General features: G+C 42.7%; 1 protein-coding gene across 3 annotated transcripts in view; it reads right to left on the bottom strand.

Annotated features, from left to right (window-relative positions):
- Nucleotides 1–2,359: 2,359 nt before the first annotated feature.
- AK8 (adenylate kinase 8) overlaps nt 2,360–14,611 on the bottom strand; it is an 81,609-nt gene continuing 69,357 nt past the window's right edge. For all 3 annotated transcript variants that reach the window (XM_072883283.1, XM_072883286.1, XM_072883284.1), the window contains 2 exons: nt 5,525–5,605; nt 2,360–2,938 (listed from right to left, as the gene is read on the bottom strand). In XM_072883283.1, the coding sequence (XP_072739384.1) occupies nt 2,692–2,938; nt 5,525–5,605 (328 nt within the window). In that variant the 3' untranslated portion in view covers nt 2,360–2,691. The remainder of the gene's footprint in view (nt 2,939–5,524; nt 5,606–14,611) is intronic.

Genomic DNA, 14,611 nt, shown 5'->3' with positions numbered 1-14,611 from the left:
GCATCCTTCCGCCACAGTACCCTGACGGATCTATTGTTTGGAGCAGGTGGACACAGAAGTTTGTGGAACAGTTGGATGTACTCATCTTGTTGCTGGACTACGTAATTAACAGCATAATATATAGGGTATAGCACAACCTCCAAGCAGCCCTCTCCGCAAAGTGTCTTCGGAAAGCGGAGTGATAAAAGATGTCCATTTCAGAACTGGGCAAGCTGTACAATAAGTAACGTCTGGTCCCTGCTGCGTTCTTACCTCCTCCTCTTCACCTTGTTTTTCTCATTGCTCAACATTTGTTTTGCCAGAATAAGATGCTAATAAAATCAAGCGTAGTTACCAAATTGGTTTTCAAGTGTTGCATTCCAATTATAAAAGCCTAATTCCTCCTTCCACCCACTGAACCTTTTTGGTATTAACAGGCTTTACTATGCAAAGTGATGCAGGGGCTGTTTCGTTTACAGTAATTAAATGAATGTCAATTGTTTTAGTTGTTTCTGAGGGAGAGTTCTACACGAGTATTAGCATGTTCTGCTAACCCTTACGTGCTGCACTTCAGGCCTGCTGCAAACCCTTGGGGGTTGACCATTGACCTGAGACTCCGTACCCAGACATGCCAAGCGCATCTCAATGAGACGAGCTCTTTTTCTCAGTTTCTATGGAACCAGCAGAGCGGAACTAATATAGCGTCCACATATAGATGAAAGAATGAAGAGGAAAAAGGGCTTTACAGCTAAATTAATTAAGCAGATGTACCTGTCTAATTAAAGATGCACTGTCCCTTTTGTACCCTAGCTGCAGTACAAACAGTATTTAAATATACTCTCTATCCATTTCATCTATCAAAATATTTAGTAGGAACACTCCGATGAAGGTGATATTAGCAAGATGAGCTTCCCATGTATTATTAATAGAAGGGCTCCCAATTATGCATGAATGCTACAGTGTCTCTTTATAGCAATAGCATAAAAAACAGCTGCCCAAGTAGGTTACCAAACAGCACATTTGTAACAGGTAGAACGGTTATAAATGCCCTCGCCCAGCTTTACACGAGGGTTTGCGGCTGGGCCCCGTGCCGTGGGAGCAGCCACTGCCTCAGCCTGGTGCTACGAGCCGGAATTTCTCAGCGCAAGAGGCACAGAGGACTCGGCTTGTGTTGCTGGTGCCAGAGGATTTAGCCTTCCTAGATTTCAAAAACATTTATTCTGAGATTTTTAAAGCTGCCCTCAGGGCTGGAAAGTCCTGAGTCCAATTCCCATTCACCAAACCCCCCAAAGGTATTGAAAATTCTGACCTTAAACTCTCCCAAAATAATACAATATCCCCGTAGCCATCTGGATAACCAGGGTCTTCCCACCTGAATTTACTCTACAGGTGTGAGGAGGGAATTTGGCACATACATCGCTACAGCACTCCATATAAACCTAGATACACACGATCAAAGGCAGCAACAAAGACCCGAACTTATTTACAGCAACAGGATCAGAGAAGTTATCTAAAACCAAAAGACTCCTGGAGGCCTGTCCTCTCTGAAAGGACAAGGCACATGTCTCCCGCATCTTCCCAGATACAGAGGCTGCCAGGAGAAAGTTAAAACTCCTCCCCATCCCCTGGTCAAGGGGAATTCACACTCATACACAAGGGAGAAACAGAGGGAGACATAACATAGGCATCAAACTCGGTGCTCCTCCGAATCACAACAGCAAATCATACCCCTTCCTTAGAAGTATTACGGATGTGCATATCCGTAGCCGCAGTCTGAGCTAGCTAACAGAGTGCTGTGCTTTTCGTCAAGGATCTTCCAGTTAAGAAAGACTTACCGGAGTATTTACCGCAGCCAAATCCAGCCAGAGCAAAAAAATCTGGGCACCAACCTGCCCAGCCACAGCTCAGTCAGGGCAGCCACAGGCAGAGCCCACTCCTTGAGGAAAACAGAATTTAGTAACCTATCTGCTCCTGCAGCTCGTTATGTCCTTAGTTGGGTTCTGAAAGTGATGAACCTGCAACCAGTTTTCCCTGGCTCTGGGTATTTTTTCCAATTGTTCTGAGTCTGTCTGCCCGGCCGCAGGGTTGGACTGCAGAACAGGGTGACAGGGACGGCCGGTGCATCTGCAGAGTGACTGTTTTGTCAGAACTTTTTAAGCCATCTGAGTTAATAAGGGAGTAAAAACCTCTGCACCCTGGCCTCAAAACACTGCAGTTGTCTTTGGGGAAAGTGCACTGCAGAGCTGCAAGCTTATTTTTTCTATTTGCTTTTGTGTTTGCTTGCAGCAGAGTGTGACAGTGAGGCAGACAGGCAGCACGTGTGTAGTTTCGGTGGAGGGCACTGAGTGAATTAAGACACAAACACATCTAATAGCTTTAATGCTCCAAATTGGCTTCATGGGTATTACATAGTTAAGACAAAACTACTATTCACTGAATCACAGAATCAGAAAAAGATATTTAAATTAAACACAAAAAACTTCGCTAGCCACAGTGCTTTATATCTCGGATCACAAAACAAAAGCCGAAAAAATTTCCCCTGAAGCACAATTTCTTACTCTCTGTACTTCACTCAGCCTTGGTGAGCTTGAAATTTAACACAGCTTGGCTGACTTCCGCTTCACGTGTGATAACATGCCACTTCAGTGACCGGACTGCAAACATTACAGGGAAAAGTTTAAAATCAACTGTTACAGAAATCATCCTTATTAATTACAAGCTTTTTAATTTTTTGTTTGGAAGGGGCTTAATGATACAGCTTTCTATAAACTCAAAGACAGCATGAGGGTCTTGGTCAGCATTGACATAAAAGGCATCTTCATAAAAATCCTCCAGTTCCTTGACATTCCTGTAATAGGTTTCCACGCGCTTCTCAATATTTTCTTCCTTGTCTCTAGGATTCTGCCTGAGACGGGCTTGGATCTCCGGTGTGGGTGCTGGTCTGAATGTAGTGTGGTATCTGGAGATGAGATACAAATGCCACTGCTTCAGCTCAAGTTAGGGACGCAGCGGCCATTTCCTAAGACACTCCATGTTTTTGTCTATCACAGTTCCTTGGACATGCCTCTCTCCACTCTAGGTTGGGGTTTTAAAACAACGATTGGAAATTTCAGGGCAAGTAATCTGCAATTCCTGCTCTCAAGAATCCTGGATACTCAAAAGCCAAGAGTTTCTCTTGAGGTGACACAGAGAGAGTGCTGCTCGTGTTTACATACTTCACAAAAGGTGTGGAGAAATCCCTATTACGTGCCCAATGCTCCAGCTTCAGAAGCATTTCCAGGTCTGTTCCAGATCCAATCCCAAAGTAACATGTTTTACCTGTAATCCTCGATTCCTATCTTAAAAAAGGGATCTAAAAAAGCCTACCCTTAAACCTTAGCATCTGTTAAAAATCTTTGCTGTGGTTTACTGTTATGCCAATGCTGGACATTAGTCAGGAAAAATGTGCCAAACTTGGAGTGCTTTCTCTGCATCGAATCGGTGAGCCCAAACATAGCCCTGTGTCCGGGCGTCGCTGAAGGACCTGTAACTTAAAAGGTGTTTAAGGCTCTCAGACATTGGCGACTTTCCTGACAAGATTCGAAAGTGCAGCAACAGGGCTGGGATCACCAATATTAAATTTTGAAAGTACTTCCTACTAGCAGGCATGTGGCTGAGTGCTTCCAGCAAACAGCAGAAGGGTAGCAGAAGCACAGCCCTCGCTCGACACAGTCTCCAAATCACCACAAGCTCAAGCTTGGAAGACAGGTATGCTTCCTCTTGATAAGCCACTGCAAGTGGGGTTAATACTGTTATTGCTAAAGATCACTGGAGGAAATTAAGATGACACAAATAGTCTACCTCGGTCTCTATTTCAGGGCGGATACCAGGTAGAACATAATTGTTAACATCTTTTTATAGTAGCTGAAGATAAAAAGAGGTTAATTCACTCTGAGGTAGGTTTTGGTTATTTCTAATTTCCAAAATGCCAGAATTTGGCTTCCCTGAATTCACAGTTGTAGGTTCACTCAACTAGGCAGCAGGCTTCAGCAAGACACAGGTTTTTCATCACCAGAGTCCTGTAGCAATGCCGCAGCCCAGCCCAGAGAGCTGACACCAAAAAGAATTCTGACAGTGTTTCAAAGCCAAAGGCTCCCAACAACCACTAAAAGCTTTCGCAAACATGTATTTAAATTTCCTGCCACAGTAATTCTACCTCTGAGTAAATGTCTCCTGTGCCCTAACACAAAACCAGTTTATCCCTCTTCCTGTTCAGACAAATTTTCTGAAACTGTTGGGATAGATGCAAAACCGAGGAGAGAAGCAGAGTCTCTGTGTCTGCACAGAACTTCATTACAGCTCCAGCTGGTACACAGAGTTCATTCCACATTAGAATTATTTAGAGCACAGCTGAAGGCCACCCTCTTCACTGCACTGTAGCCGGCGGTGCAGGTTTAACATAATGCCGAGGATTAGATACAGCATCTAAACCAATTCAATTCACAATGAATTTGGAAGGAATAAAACCCAGAGTTTGGAAGAAGGAAGCGTGTTAACTGGAGCAGATACTGAACAGGCTAATCCTAATGATGAGAAATGCGAAGAGGTGTGAATGATTTGCTTCGTACTGTTCATTTCTTCTGAACAACCGCATCACTTATTGCCAAAACAAAGAGAACGGTTACAGCAAATCACTGTTGCTGTCACAAGTTAATGTTGCACCTCGAGTGAGATGTCTGAATAATCACGTATCACTTTGGGACAAATCCAGTATTTATGGCCTTAATCTTTGAGGGTTCAGTATTTGTCTTTGATGCAATAGGATCCGTTTAACCATTAGAAAAGTAAAATAGTGGTTTAAAATTTAAGTGTGGGGAATCATAAAAACTGAGCACAAGTGAAGTTGCAAATCCACACCAATTCCAGCAGGTATTTAGGAAGATATTTCATTGTTACTTGTTCCCCCAAGAACAAGGGTGGAGAAGACAGGAAACCTGAAGGTCACTGGTGAAACAAGGTGATGTGACTGTCAGCGAGATGAACTGCCACATTTCAGAACCCAATCTTACAGTGACTCAGTGACTCAAATGAGCTTGCTCTACTGAGCAGGAAATATATTAATATCTCACAGCAGACAGAACCATCACAGGTGCTGGGGGAAGTTAAATGCAGCAAGTTTTCCATTTTCCCTGGCTGGGAAGCCTTCAAAATTCCCATGGGAATGTCTGAAAACCATCTGCATTTAGGCTAGGTTTCAGACATCTTCCCTCAGCATTATTTTACCAACCAATTTAGTTACCATTAAAATGTTAGACCTGAGCTACTTGCTACTGTAGATTTCAGGCTCCAAGATTCTAAAATGCCTTATTCTGAGAACAGGAGCTTGCTGCAGCAGGTAGGTGGGTTGGTACTCGAGTAGCTATGAAAGTTTAAAATTTTCTTTTAAGGAGTCCCTAAGCAAGAATACAATATTCCTGAGTTTTCTTAGATTTCTATGAAGTCTATCTGGTGCTTTCATCTCACTGGCAGTCTTGAAAAACGTTAAACATCAGACATGAGTACTAACCTTTCCCCAGTGACAGGATCAATCCTCCGTTGAGACAGTCGTTCCATGATGGATTCATAGGGGAGATTAAAGAAAAATACCCTACGGAGAACATAACAATTACATGCATTAACAACCTGAGAACATCACTTGCGACCTTCAGAGTATGAGTTAATCCTTACCCAAATGAATGGCACGCACAAACGTGGAAGTGAAAGTACCACTCAAAACTGCAGCATCAGAAAACGTTAGCATATGCACAGGACCTCTCTTCTCTGGTTCTTCTCCTCACATCTTGTTTAGTCTCCAAGCTCATCCAGGCAGAAGCTCTTTGCCGCACAGTATGTGTGGTGCTTTGTGCGCTGACAGGGCTTAACGGACAATACAGTGTGGACACCAGTGGCTGAATTACAGCTGGAGCCTATCTCAGAGCCTGTCATAGCTTGCTCACAATCCCACGGTTACCTCTGAACTTCCTCCGGATCTAGCTTCTCAACCCAACTAGCACATACAATCACAATTACATTCTGCAAAAGGTAAATAAAAAATTGCTACTGTTCCTGTCAAGGACAGAAAAAGAGCTTGTCTGCCAGTATTACGCGTTCTTCCGTAATAGCAGCACTGCACAACTCAGTGCCCCATGAAAGAGATTTTCCTCTTGCTGTTTTAGTCCACTTCTACTTCTTTTGCCCTTGCCTCCCGACACAGGCCCACAGTGTGAGTCCTCCTGTCTCCCACTCCTGTCCTGCGTCCTTTAAAGCGGAATGAGTAATAAGACTTAATAGGTGCCACCTTACGATGTTGACAATTCCCCGTCCCTTCCGTCAGCATTGAGCTGCAGAGAACAGCGCCAGGGCACGGAAGGCAGCTCAGTACGGCATAACCCACTCGACAATCAGCCTTGCCGTTGAGACTGCTAAAGAGGAAATATTAATGCTTGATGTTAAGATCAAAATCTGCAATTCCCACTGAGTCTGAACAAGACATAGTTGCTCAGCATCTTAAAAAGTCAGACCCTCAGTGTCAGTGGTGCGGGTTCCATGCTAGGAACAGCTTTTCACCAGCGGATGGAGCAGGACTTGCCAACTCATTTCATCCAGCTTACGCAAAAGCCCTTAATCCCGGATGCAGAACCAGAAAACAATATACACCACTTACTGATCCCAGTCGCATTACACTGTTGTATATAAACTGTTGTGCCCATCTCACATCGACTCCTCCTTGGCATTTTGGTTCATTGCAATGGTTCTGTTAATTTTACATTCTAGTTCAAAAGCTCTTCAGCAGAAAATTCTCGGCCAACTGCTGAGAATGAGCAGACGTGAGTCCCCTGTCCCCCAGCTATTGGAAGAGGCCACTGCAATAGGAGACGAAAGCAGATCTGGACAAAGATCACATTCAATTATTAATTCAGAACAAAATAAAAAATAAGGCTTCCTTTGAAAACTTACAAAAATAAACTTTTACCAACCGAGCATGGCCTGAAGGCTGTAAATACATCTTTCTTTATAATACACCTTCTCCTGCTGCTGCCTTCAAGGCCAGGCTTCCTATTTTCGTTTTTGTCTGCCTCTCACAAAAGATACTGTATGCTTTAGACATTCACCAAAGGAACATTTTACACTGACTGGGTGGGATCAGACCAGATGAAAGGCTGAGCTTTACCTTGGCATGCACATAGCAGATTACTAGAATCCTTTGTAGGATTTAAAGTTATGAAAATCATCTCTCTTTTCAAATGTTTACAGATAATGACTTCTATTCACACTGTGGTAACAAAATAACAGCCAGGAATAAAACATTCAAGATCTCGGAGATTCCAAAGACAGGGAAAGAACAACAGTTTCAACACTCTTTTATCCCTTACACTCTTAACATTTTGTTTTTCTTTGTTTCTGTTGCCCAACAATGGCACAAAAACGTGATTGTCAGAACAGGTAACATCTGATGATATGTCTCAAGATGAATATTCTAGTAGAGAGGAACAACATTTATACAGTCATGATAATTGATACGGCTTCCTATTATATTCTGAAATAAACAAAACCACTAAAGGATTATAACCTGGCATATCAAGAAAGCTTGTCGTAATTCATAGTTACTAACTCAAAAAGTATTATGGTATTTGAAACAGAAGAGCCTAAAAAACTCCACTTAAAAAGCTGCCAACAAAATGAACTCTGAAAGCCTTGTCTGAGATTCCCTTCTTTTTTATACAAGATGCTTCTTATTATCCAGTCTGGTGTCACCATTAAAGAAGAGTGTAGGGGGAAGAAGTGGGAGAGTATAGACATTCCTGCTAATATGGATTTTTTTTCCCCACAAAAAATTGTATAACGTGTATAACGGCACACACAGAATATACTATACAACAGCACAAACTCCTAATCCAATGGTCCTTCCAGTGGAAGGTGGGATGCCTTACCCTGCCATACCATACATCTCCTATAGATAAAACATCACTCCCCAGGGCTGTCAGTTTAACATCATTCAGAAGCAGGAAAAAAAGATGAAGAGGAAAACCACTGACAGAACTACCACCTAGACTTAAAATACTTCCAATTAGAAAGCTTTATTATCATTTTGAAGGAGACACATACCACACACAGTCTATTATGCAGCCCCAGAGGCTTACTCACATGAGTAAAGCCTATTTACATGTATGCACTCTCTGTGAAGTGTTAGCCTTGGGTATATGATGCATCTCCTTCAGCTCCTCAAGGTATTTCTGAGGAACATTTCGCCCATGTCCCTCTCTCAGGCTCCTATGACTCTCTCACATAAGAAACTTGACTCTCCAACTGTCCAGGTAACATCTTTGCTGGATTTCTCTTAGATTTCTCACAAGATAGAGGGCTGCATCCACGACCTTGATCCAGCATTTAGAGCAGTAACTGGAACAACTCCCTACAAGTACCGGATTCATCTCCAAGCAGAGCTTGGCCCCTTTCACATACTGAGTGCAGTTTTTTTCACATAAATGCATCCTCTGTAAAGCTCGCTTTAGGAATCAGCCAGGCTTTGTATGTTGTAATGTGTCACAACTTCTACCAAGGGGAAATATGAAACAGATGTCATCAGAATTGGTAGACAGGGAGGCGAAGAAACACAGCCTCATATCAAAGTATACTACATTATACTGCTAGATTAGCATCTAGCGCAGCTTCTCTTTCAGAGTTGGCAAGCTGTTAGTTCAGCTCCACAACAGGTGAAAAATGCCAATCAGCAGCCACGCGAGGTGCGCACCAGGGAGGGCTGGGCAGAGGTGCACCAAGAATCCTCACTCCTGCCTCACGGGCTCAGCATCTACCTAGCGGCAACCAAAAATCATTGGCATCCAGTTACAAACTGGTGCTCTGTGGGGTGTAACTCGGCAGAGCCTCTCAGCCCAGGTCTCTGAGGACAAATGTCCCCCCAGCTACCACTGAGTGGCAACATTGCTGCTAGATGCAGGACTGAAGCCAAGTGATTCATAAGCAAAGCTCTGTCCTCTCTCCTTTGTTCTCTCTCCCAGGAGAGGGATGTGAGAGAAGGTCCAGACCTGTCAGCTAGCTTTCACAGATAATAAAACTGTGAACACAAATGTTAAAAAGAAAAAAAAATCTTGTGTCAGAATCCTGCCTCTTCCTCACTGTACTTGACATCACTTATCTAATCTATTACAACTTTCAGATACATTAGAGAGATTAAATTCCAACAAATTAATAATGTTGATGACACCTTCACTGTGTACCTAGTCAAATGAGAACTAGTCGCCTTTGGATGATGATGAAATATATAAGGCCTCTAACAGCTGGAATATAACATTGTTTTCCTACCAGCCATCTGGCATTCCAAAAGGGTATTCCAATCAGTTCTGGCTTCTGACTATGCAGACAGCATCGTCTGAGATCTTAGAGGTCACCAGGGCATCCTGATGGCTTTCCTTTGCAAACAGAGAGGGGAGAAGGTAAAAGTATGGTGGTAGACGTTTTATTTCACGCCTGATCGTGGGACAGCATTTTTGGAAAAATGCGTCACAACCATACAATAAGTGAAGAAAGGTTTTTTGACGTACACAACAGCATTCATCTAATCCTGAACTGCATTTGTTCCAGATGGCAACCAACCTAGTTAATCCAAGTTATTAACAATTGACAGTACTCAGAGTTGTCCTCAGGAGAATTTTTTTGGTGGTGGTTTTCCTGTTTTGTGGATATAATGTCATTGTCTCAAAGCACCTATAATGGAAAAATTATAGTGTTGCCGTAAGAAAAGCAAATGCTGTGGGCCTGAATTCTGATATCACTGCGCTAGGGATTAAAGCACGCTCCTCCTGTGTACCAACAGTCACCTTCCAGGATGGTTCCACTGCCTTGCCAACTGCCTTCACATCTCAAGAGAACTAAAGCTCTGCCTGTAAGCCATGGCCTTCCATCGGTTTTTGTCCTGTAATTTAAATATAGCTGTTTTATGAGGCTGACCTAGATGGATCCAGATGTTGACTGTTCTAGACCTGAGCTATTTACTTAGGTCAGATTCTCATCCTTGGCACTTCCCATTACCTGGAGTTGCTCTGGATTGACATCAGTGGAGGGGAACCCAAAGCCCTTTTTGTAAAATTATTGTCTGTAAATTTGACCTATACCATTAAATCTCATTTAATTCATACCTTGTTTTCATTTAGGGATGAAAGGACAATGCAACGTGATATCTGAGACAGAATCCTGACTCCCTAGCTGGCTTTTCAAAACAGAGACGACTGACTTGCTTGTGGCTATACCAGGGCCAGATCAAGCCTTGCAATAAAGTTAGGATGCTTGAATTAAAAAAAAAAATACAACACTGGGCCACTTTTAATGTAGCATTTGAACTTCTGAGTTGAAACTGCAACTTTAAAAATAGTAAGCTATTAATCTTTCCCTTATTTTCTTGACTCCTATATATCTTCTCCCTCGTAGGCAGGTACCAGCTGCCATATTCCCATTCTTCACGCTCTGCACTCTGCAAAAAAAAGAGGCCCCTGCTGGCCAATTCTTGTTTAAAATTGTGCATAATTGATAGTGGCAAATCTACCCCAGCTGTGTCTAAAATCTCTCCAGGGGCAAGAAAAACACTCTCTGTGACTGTCATTAACTACTAAATTAGCAAGTGCTCCTGGCAGTTTACAACGTACCACATCAGTCTGCTTTAAAAAAAAAAGAATGTGAAGATCAGATGCCTGTGTGATCTCAAAGTTACAGCAAACTTTGTTGGCAGAACTTTGACAGAACCCCAGCTAAATCAGAATAAAAGAGAATGGGAAAGAGAGAGCAAAAGAGAGAGCGCGAAAGAAAGAGAGGGGAGAGAGAAGAAGGAGAGGAAGGAGAGAAAGGAGAGGAAAGGACACAAAGTTACCCTCTTTTCCAGGCAGGCAAATAGAAAATGTCGAATTCAAGGCCAGAAAATTGAGCCTTTCATAAGGCACAGTACATCTTACTCAATAAGGAGATATCAATACAGTGTTACCTGATGCTATGGCACAATTCCCCAGGGAAAATAACTCTCCTGGAGGACTTAGTTCTAGCAATGCAATGGCTACAGTTTTTGTAATTGAGATATAAAGGTGAAAAAGAGATGAGGCTGTTGAAGTGTATGGATGCAGTAGCTCTCTAAAAGGCTACCACAGGTAAAATCCTTATGTGATCATTGGCACAAATGCAAGCTCCTCCATTTGGGTCATAAAACAGCCAAAGCAGGCAGAGAAGGCAATAACAGTTCTCACAAAAGGGTGGAAAAGCCTTGGGGGGCATTATGGACTGAACTGGCAGACAGACAAGTACCATCTCTAGCAACTGTCCTGAATTCGGCTAAACTGTAAGACCCATTGTTAAAACTGACCACATTTTTTGGTTTTAAAAGTTTCAAAAAATGCGTAAAACTGTAAAAATTTCTGTATCATACAGGGACCACAAGCCAGACAGGAGTGGGATGGCAAGCTTGGCCAAGATACAAGAAAAATCTGCATTGCAAAAAGGTCTTTTTCTTGGGTAGCACCACTGAATTATCACAATAATATGGGAAATGATATTTGGCAAATCATCAGTGGTTCAAGCTGACAGGTACAAGGAAGTTCAGATTTGAATCCAAGTGACTAATCCCAGCTAAAACCCAGGGCACCTTGTCTTTATTGACTTTTTAGCCAGAGATACCTGACTTGGATGAATCAGTTCCCCTAAAGAATGCTCCCTTTCCTGTAGCATAAAGACACCTTGAACCTGTAACCTTGGCTAAGCCTCTTCTCAAGAACTAGGGGCCCAGCCACAGGATCCTGAGCACATTATATTTCCATAATTACATTCTGCATCCCCAAATCCCTTCTTAAAAACTAAACTGGTTACATAGATCCCACCTACCTTTTCCCCAGTCTTGTTCAGGTTTCTCTCAATGCAGCTATAAACCAGGTATTTTGCCCATGGGTAACCAGACTACAAAGCATCTTCTGAGGCTGCACTACTGACTGGACATGGATCTTAGTCCACTTCCTACCCTAAATACCGCTTCTGCATGTCTCTGCAATGGATGAAATGATCCTTATCTCTTATTTATGGAAGGAGCTGTTGGGAGGTTTTATTCACTGCTGTCTTTCAAATTCTGGGATATATCCTGATGAAAGAATCTGCTTGATTCTATTTTGGGAAGTAATTTCACCCTCTAGGTTTTGACCATAAGGGAAAATACATTGCATAAACACTGAAACACAGGTTAATCGGCACAAGTGTTTTGCTCATTGAGCTCCTATAATGATTCATGTGATGACAAGCTATTTCCAGACACTGGATCTTTCTTTTCAAATGGATGCATTTCTGTCGAATAACTACAAAAGGCAGCTAAGTGGGGCACTATTCCCAGGACATGGCTTCTGGCCAGGGGAGCGAGATGAACGACATCCTTCGTAGCTGCAGATGTTCCTTCCCTTCACCAGCAGTGCAGAGTAATGACTCTGTTAGATGTTTTCCACCCACCAGTTAGATGTGCTCAGCCTCCAACAGCCCAGACAGCTGAGGTGGCAGGGTCCCTCCTGCATCCCACCCCACCAGCCTGGTATCTCAGCAGCATCCCAGCGGGTGCCACGCCAGCTTACGCAGGGGGAACAGGCGCAGCCCTGTCGGGTAGCACTGTCTGTCTGTTTTACAGAACAATGAGCTGGATCTCGAGCTGGGATAAAGCAAAGTAGCTCCACTGGCGTCACGCAGATTTACACCAGTGAAGAACCCCAGGCCTTTTGGCAGCGAGAGCCATTCTACGCGACAGCGGTCTGAAGAACTACCGGCTGTGTAAACGTTACATAAGCACAGCGAAAGGCACACATATACAGAGCAAATGTTTTCATACTAGGGGCTTCAATGCATTTTTAAAGCTTCTTTTGAGAAGGCAATATTAACTCTTTCCATATGTAATAAGTGGCTTGGATCCATTAGTACCTCCATTCAAAACTGCTTTACATTTCTCCCCTCATTTTTATTCTTTGCCTCCTTCTTACTCTCAGCTGTTATTCTAGCATCTTTGCATTCCCCCTGGAGTTCATTCCAGCGGTGCTTTATGAATCACACAATAAGATGGCAGCCAGCACTGCTTTAGAGTAATGTGGCTGGCACGATTTCCACTATCCGCAAGGTTCATCAAACTCAGTCTCAGATAATCGAAAGCCTCTGCAGCCCCAAAGGCCCGAGGTCAGGAACCCGAACCTGCTTCCCCAAATGCGGTCATGTTTCCTTAGATGCTTGCAACCCTCCCCTGCAATAATTAGATTCTGCAAAGCAAATCTTGAGTGGAGCAAGAACTCCAGGGTTAAGCACTAGCAAACTCATATCAGAACTGATGCCTTTGCTACCTTCCTGCAGCTTTTCTCTAGTACCTCCTGCTCCTAACTAGAAAACCTATACTTTTCTTCCTTATTGAATAAATGGAATCAGATTTATAGTAAATTATGTTTAATCTTAAGTGTTCCTATAAAATGCTACATTAAGCTCTCTCCACCCCCATCATTTAAACACTAACTTTTGTTGTTGGTAGGATATTTGGTATATAAGATAAAATAAATAAAAGAACTGACACCAAAAAAGTGTATGATTTGGGGGCAAGGGGAGGGAATAAAAGAATGGATTATAATGTGTCATTTTATATATGTGTCAAAGGAAACCAATTTCATAATAGGGAATAAAAATTCCCTGTTTAAATACTGTCAAATAAATCCTCAAATGTAATAGGGTTCACTTCTGGGGAAAAGAAAACTAAATCTGATTAAATATTAATGTGGCATAGTATTAATTAAGAGAGAAAAAAGTCCATCAAGAGAACCCCAATATGTTTACTGTGTCCCCAGGAAGCTGGAAAATTTCACAATCAAGTGTGTAAATGTTCTAAAAAAGGGTCCTGAATATTTTATGAATATTTGTCATAAAACAGAAATAATAACCACTGTGCAGAGCTATTAGAATTAATATTTATGCTGCCCGCCATGAAATATTCATGGGGACAGAGAAAGGGGGGCCCGTAAGACAAGAATTAATTTACATTGGGCTTGGTTTACCCGCTGGCTTGATGTTTAAAGACGGGTTGACAAGCCTCCATATGAATCCGTCAGTCACTTGCAGCAGTAGGTGGGGTGAAGGCAGGGGGAGGCGGGGGGAAACGGGTCCAAGCTGCTGACAGCTCACAGATTGAGTTTCTGACAGCCCTTAAAAAACCTAAACGGCCTCCCACCTTTTTTTCCTTCTTCCATTGCCCAAGGCGCTCTGTACTGCCACCGTTCATCCGATCTCCCCTTCCATCTGCTGAAATTAAGGAATTAATGAGCGCTATACACTTTACAGCGGGCCCCAGGAATGTTTACTGGTGATTAAATTATAATGCAGCCAAGCTGTATAATTCATGAACCAATTAAAGGAAGTGTTAGTTGATTTGATGGGATGAGGACGTACAAAAAGCATTTAACTAATAGGGAACCGTGGGCTGCCGGTCGCTTTGGCTTTCTCAGATTACGCGGCTAATTGCTCTGCTTTATAGGGCTGTCACAGATAGCCATACATATTTCATTGTTCTCAAATACTTCAATTGTTTGCTTTCGTGTTGCTGCTGTAATATGTA

This window comes from Ciconia boyciana, chromosome 18 (assembly GCF_034638445.1).
Source record: "Ciconia boyciana chromosome 18, ASM3463844v1, whole genome shotgun sequence".
Lineage (NCBI taxonomy): Eukaryota > Metazoa > Chordata > Aves > Ciconiiformes > Ciconiidae > Ciconia > Ciconia boyciana.
This window is presented reverse-complemented; position numbering and strand designations above follow the sequence as displayed.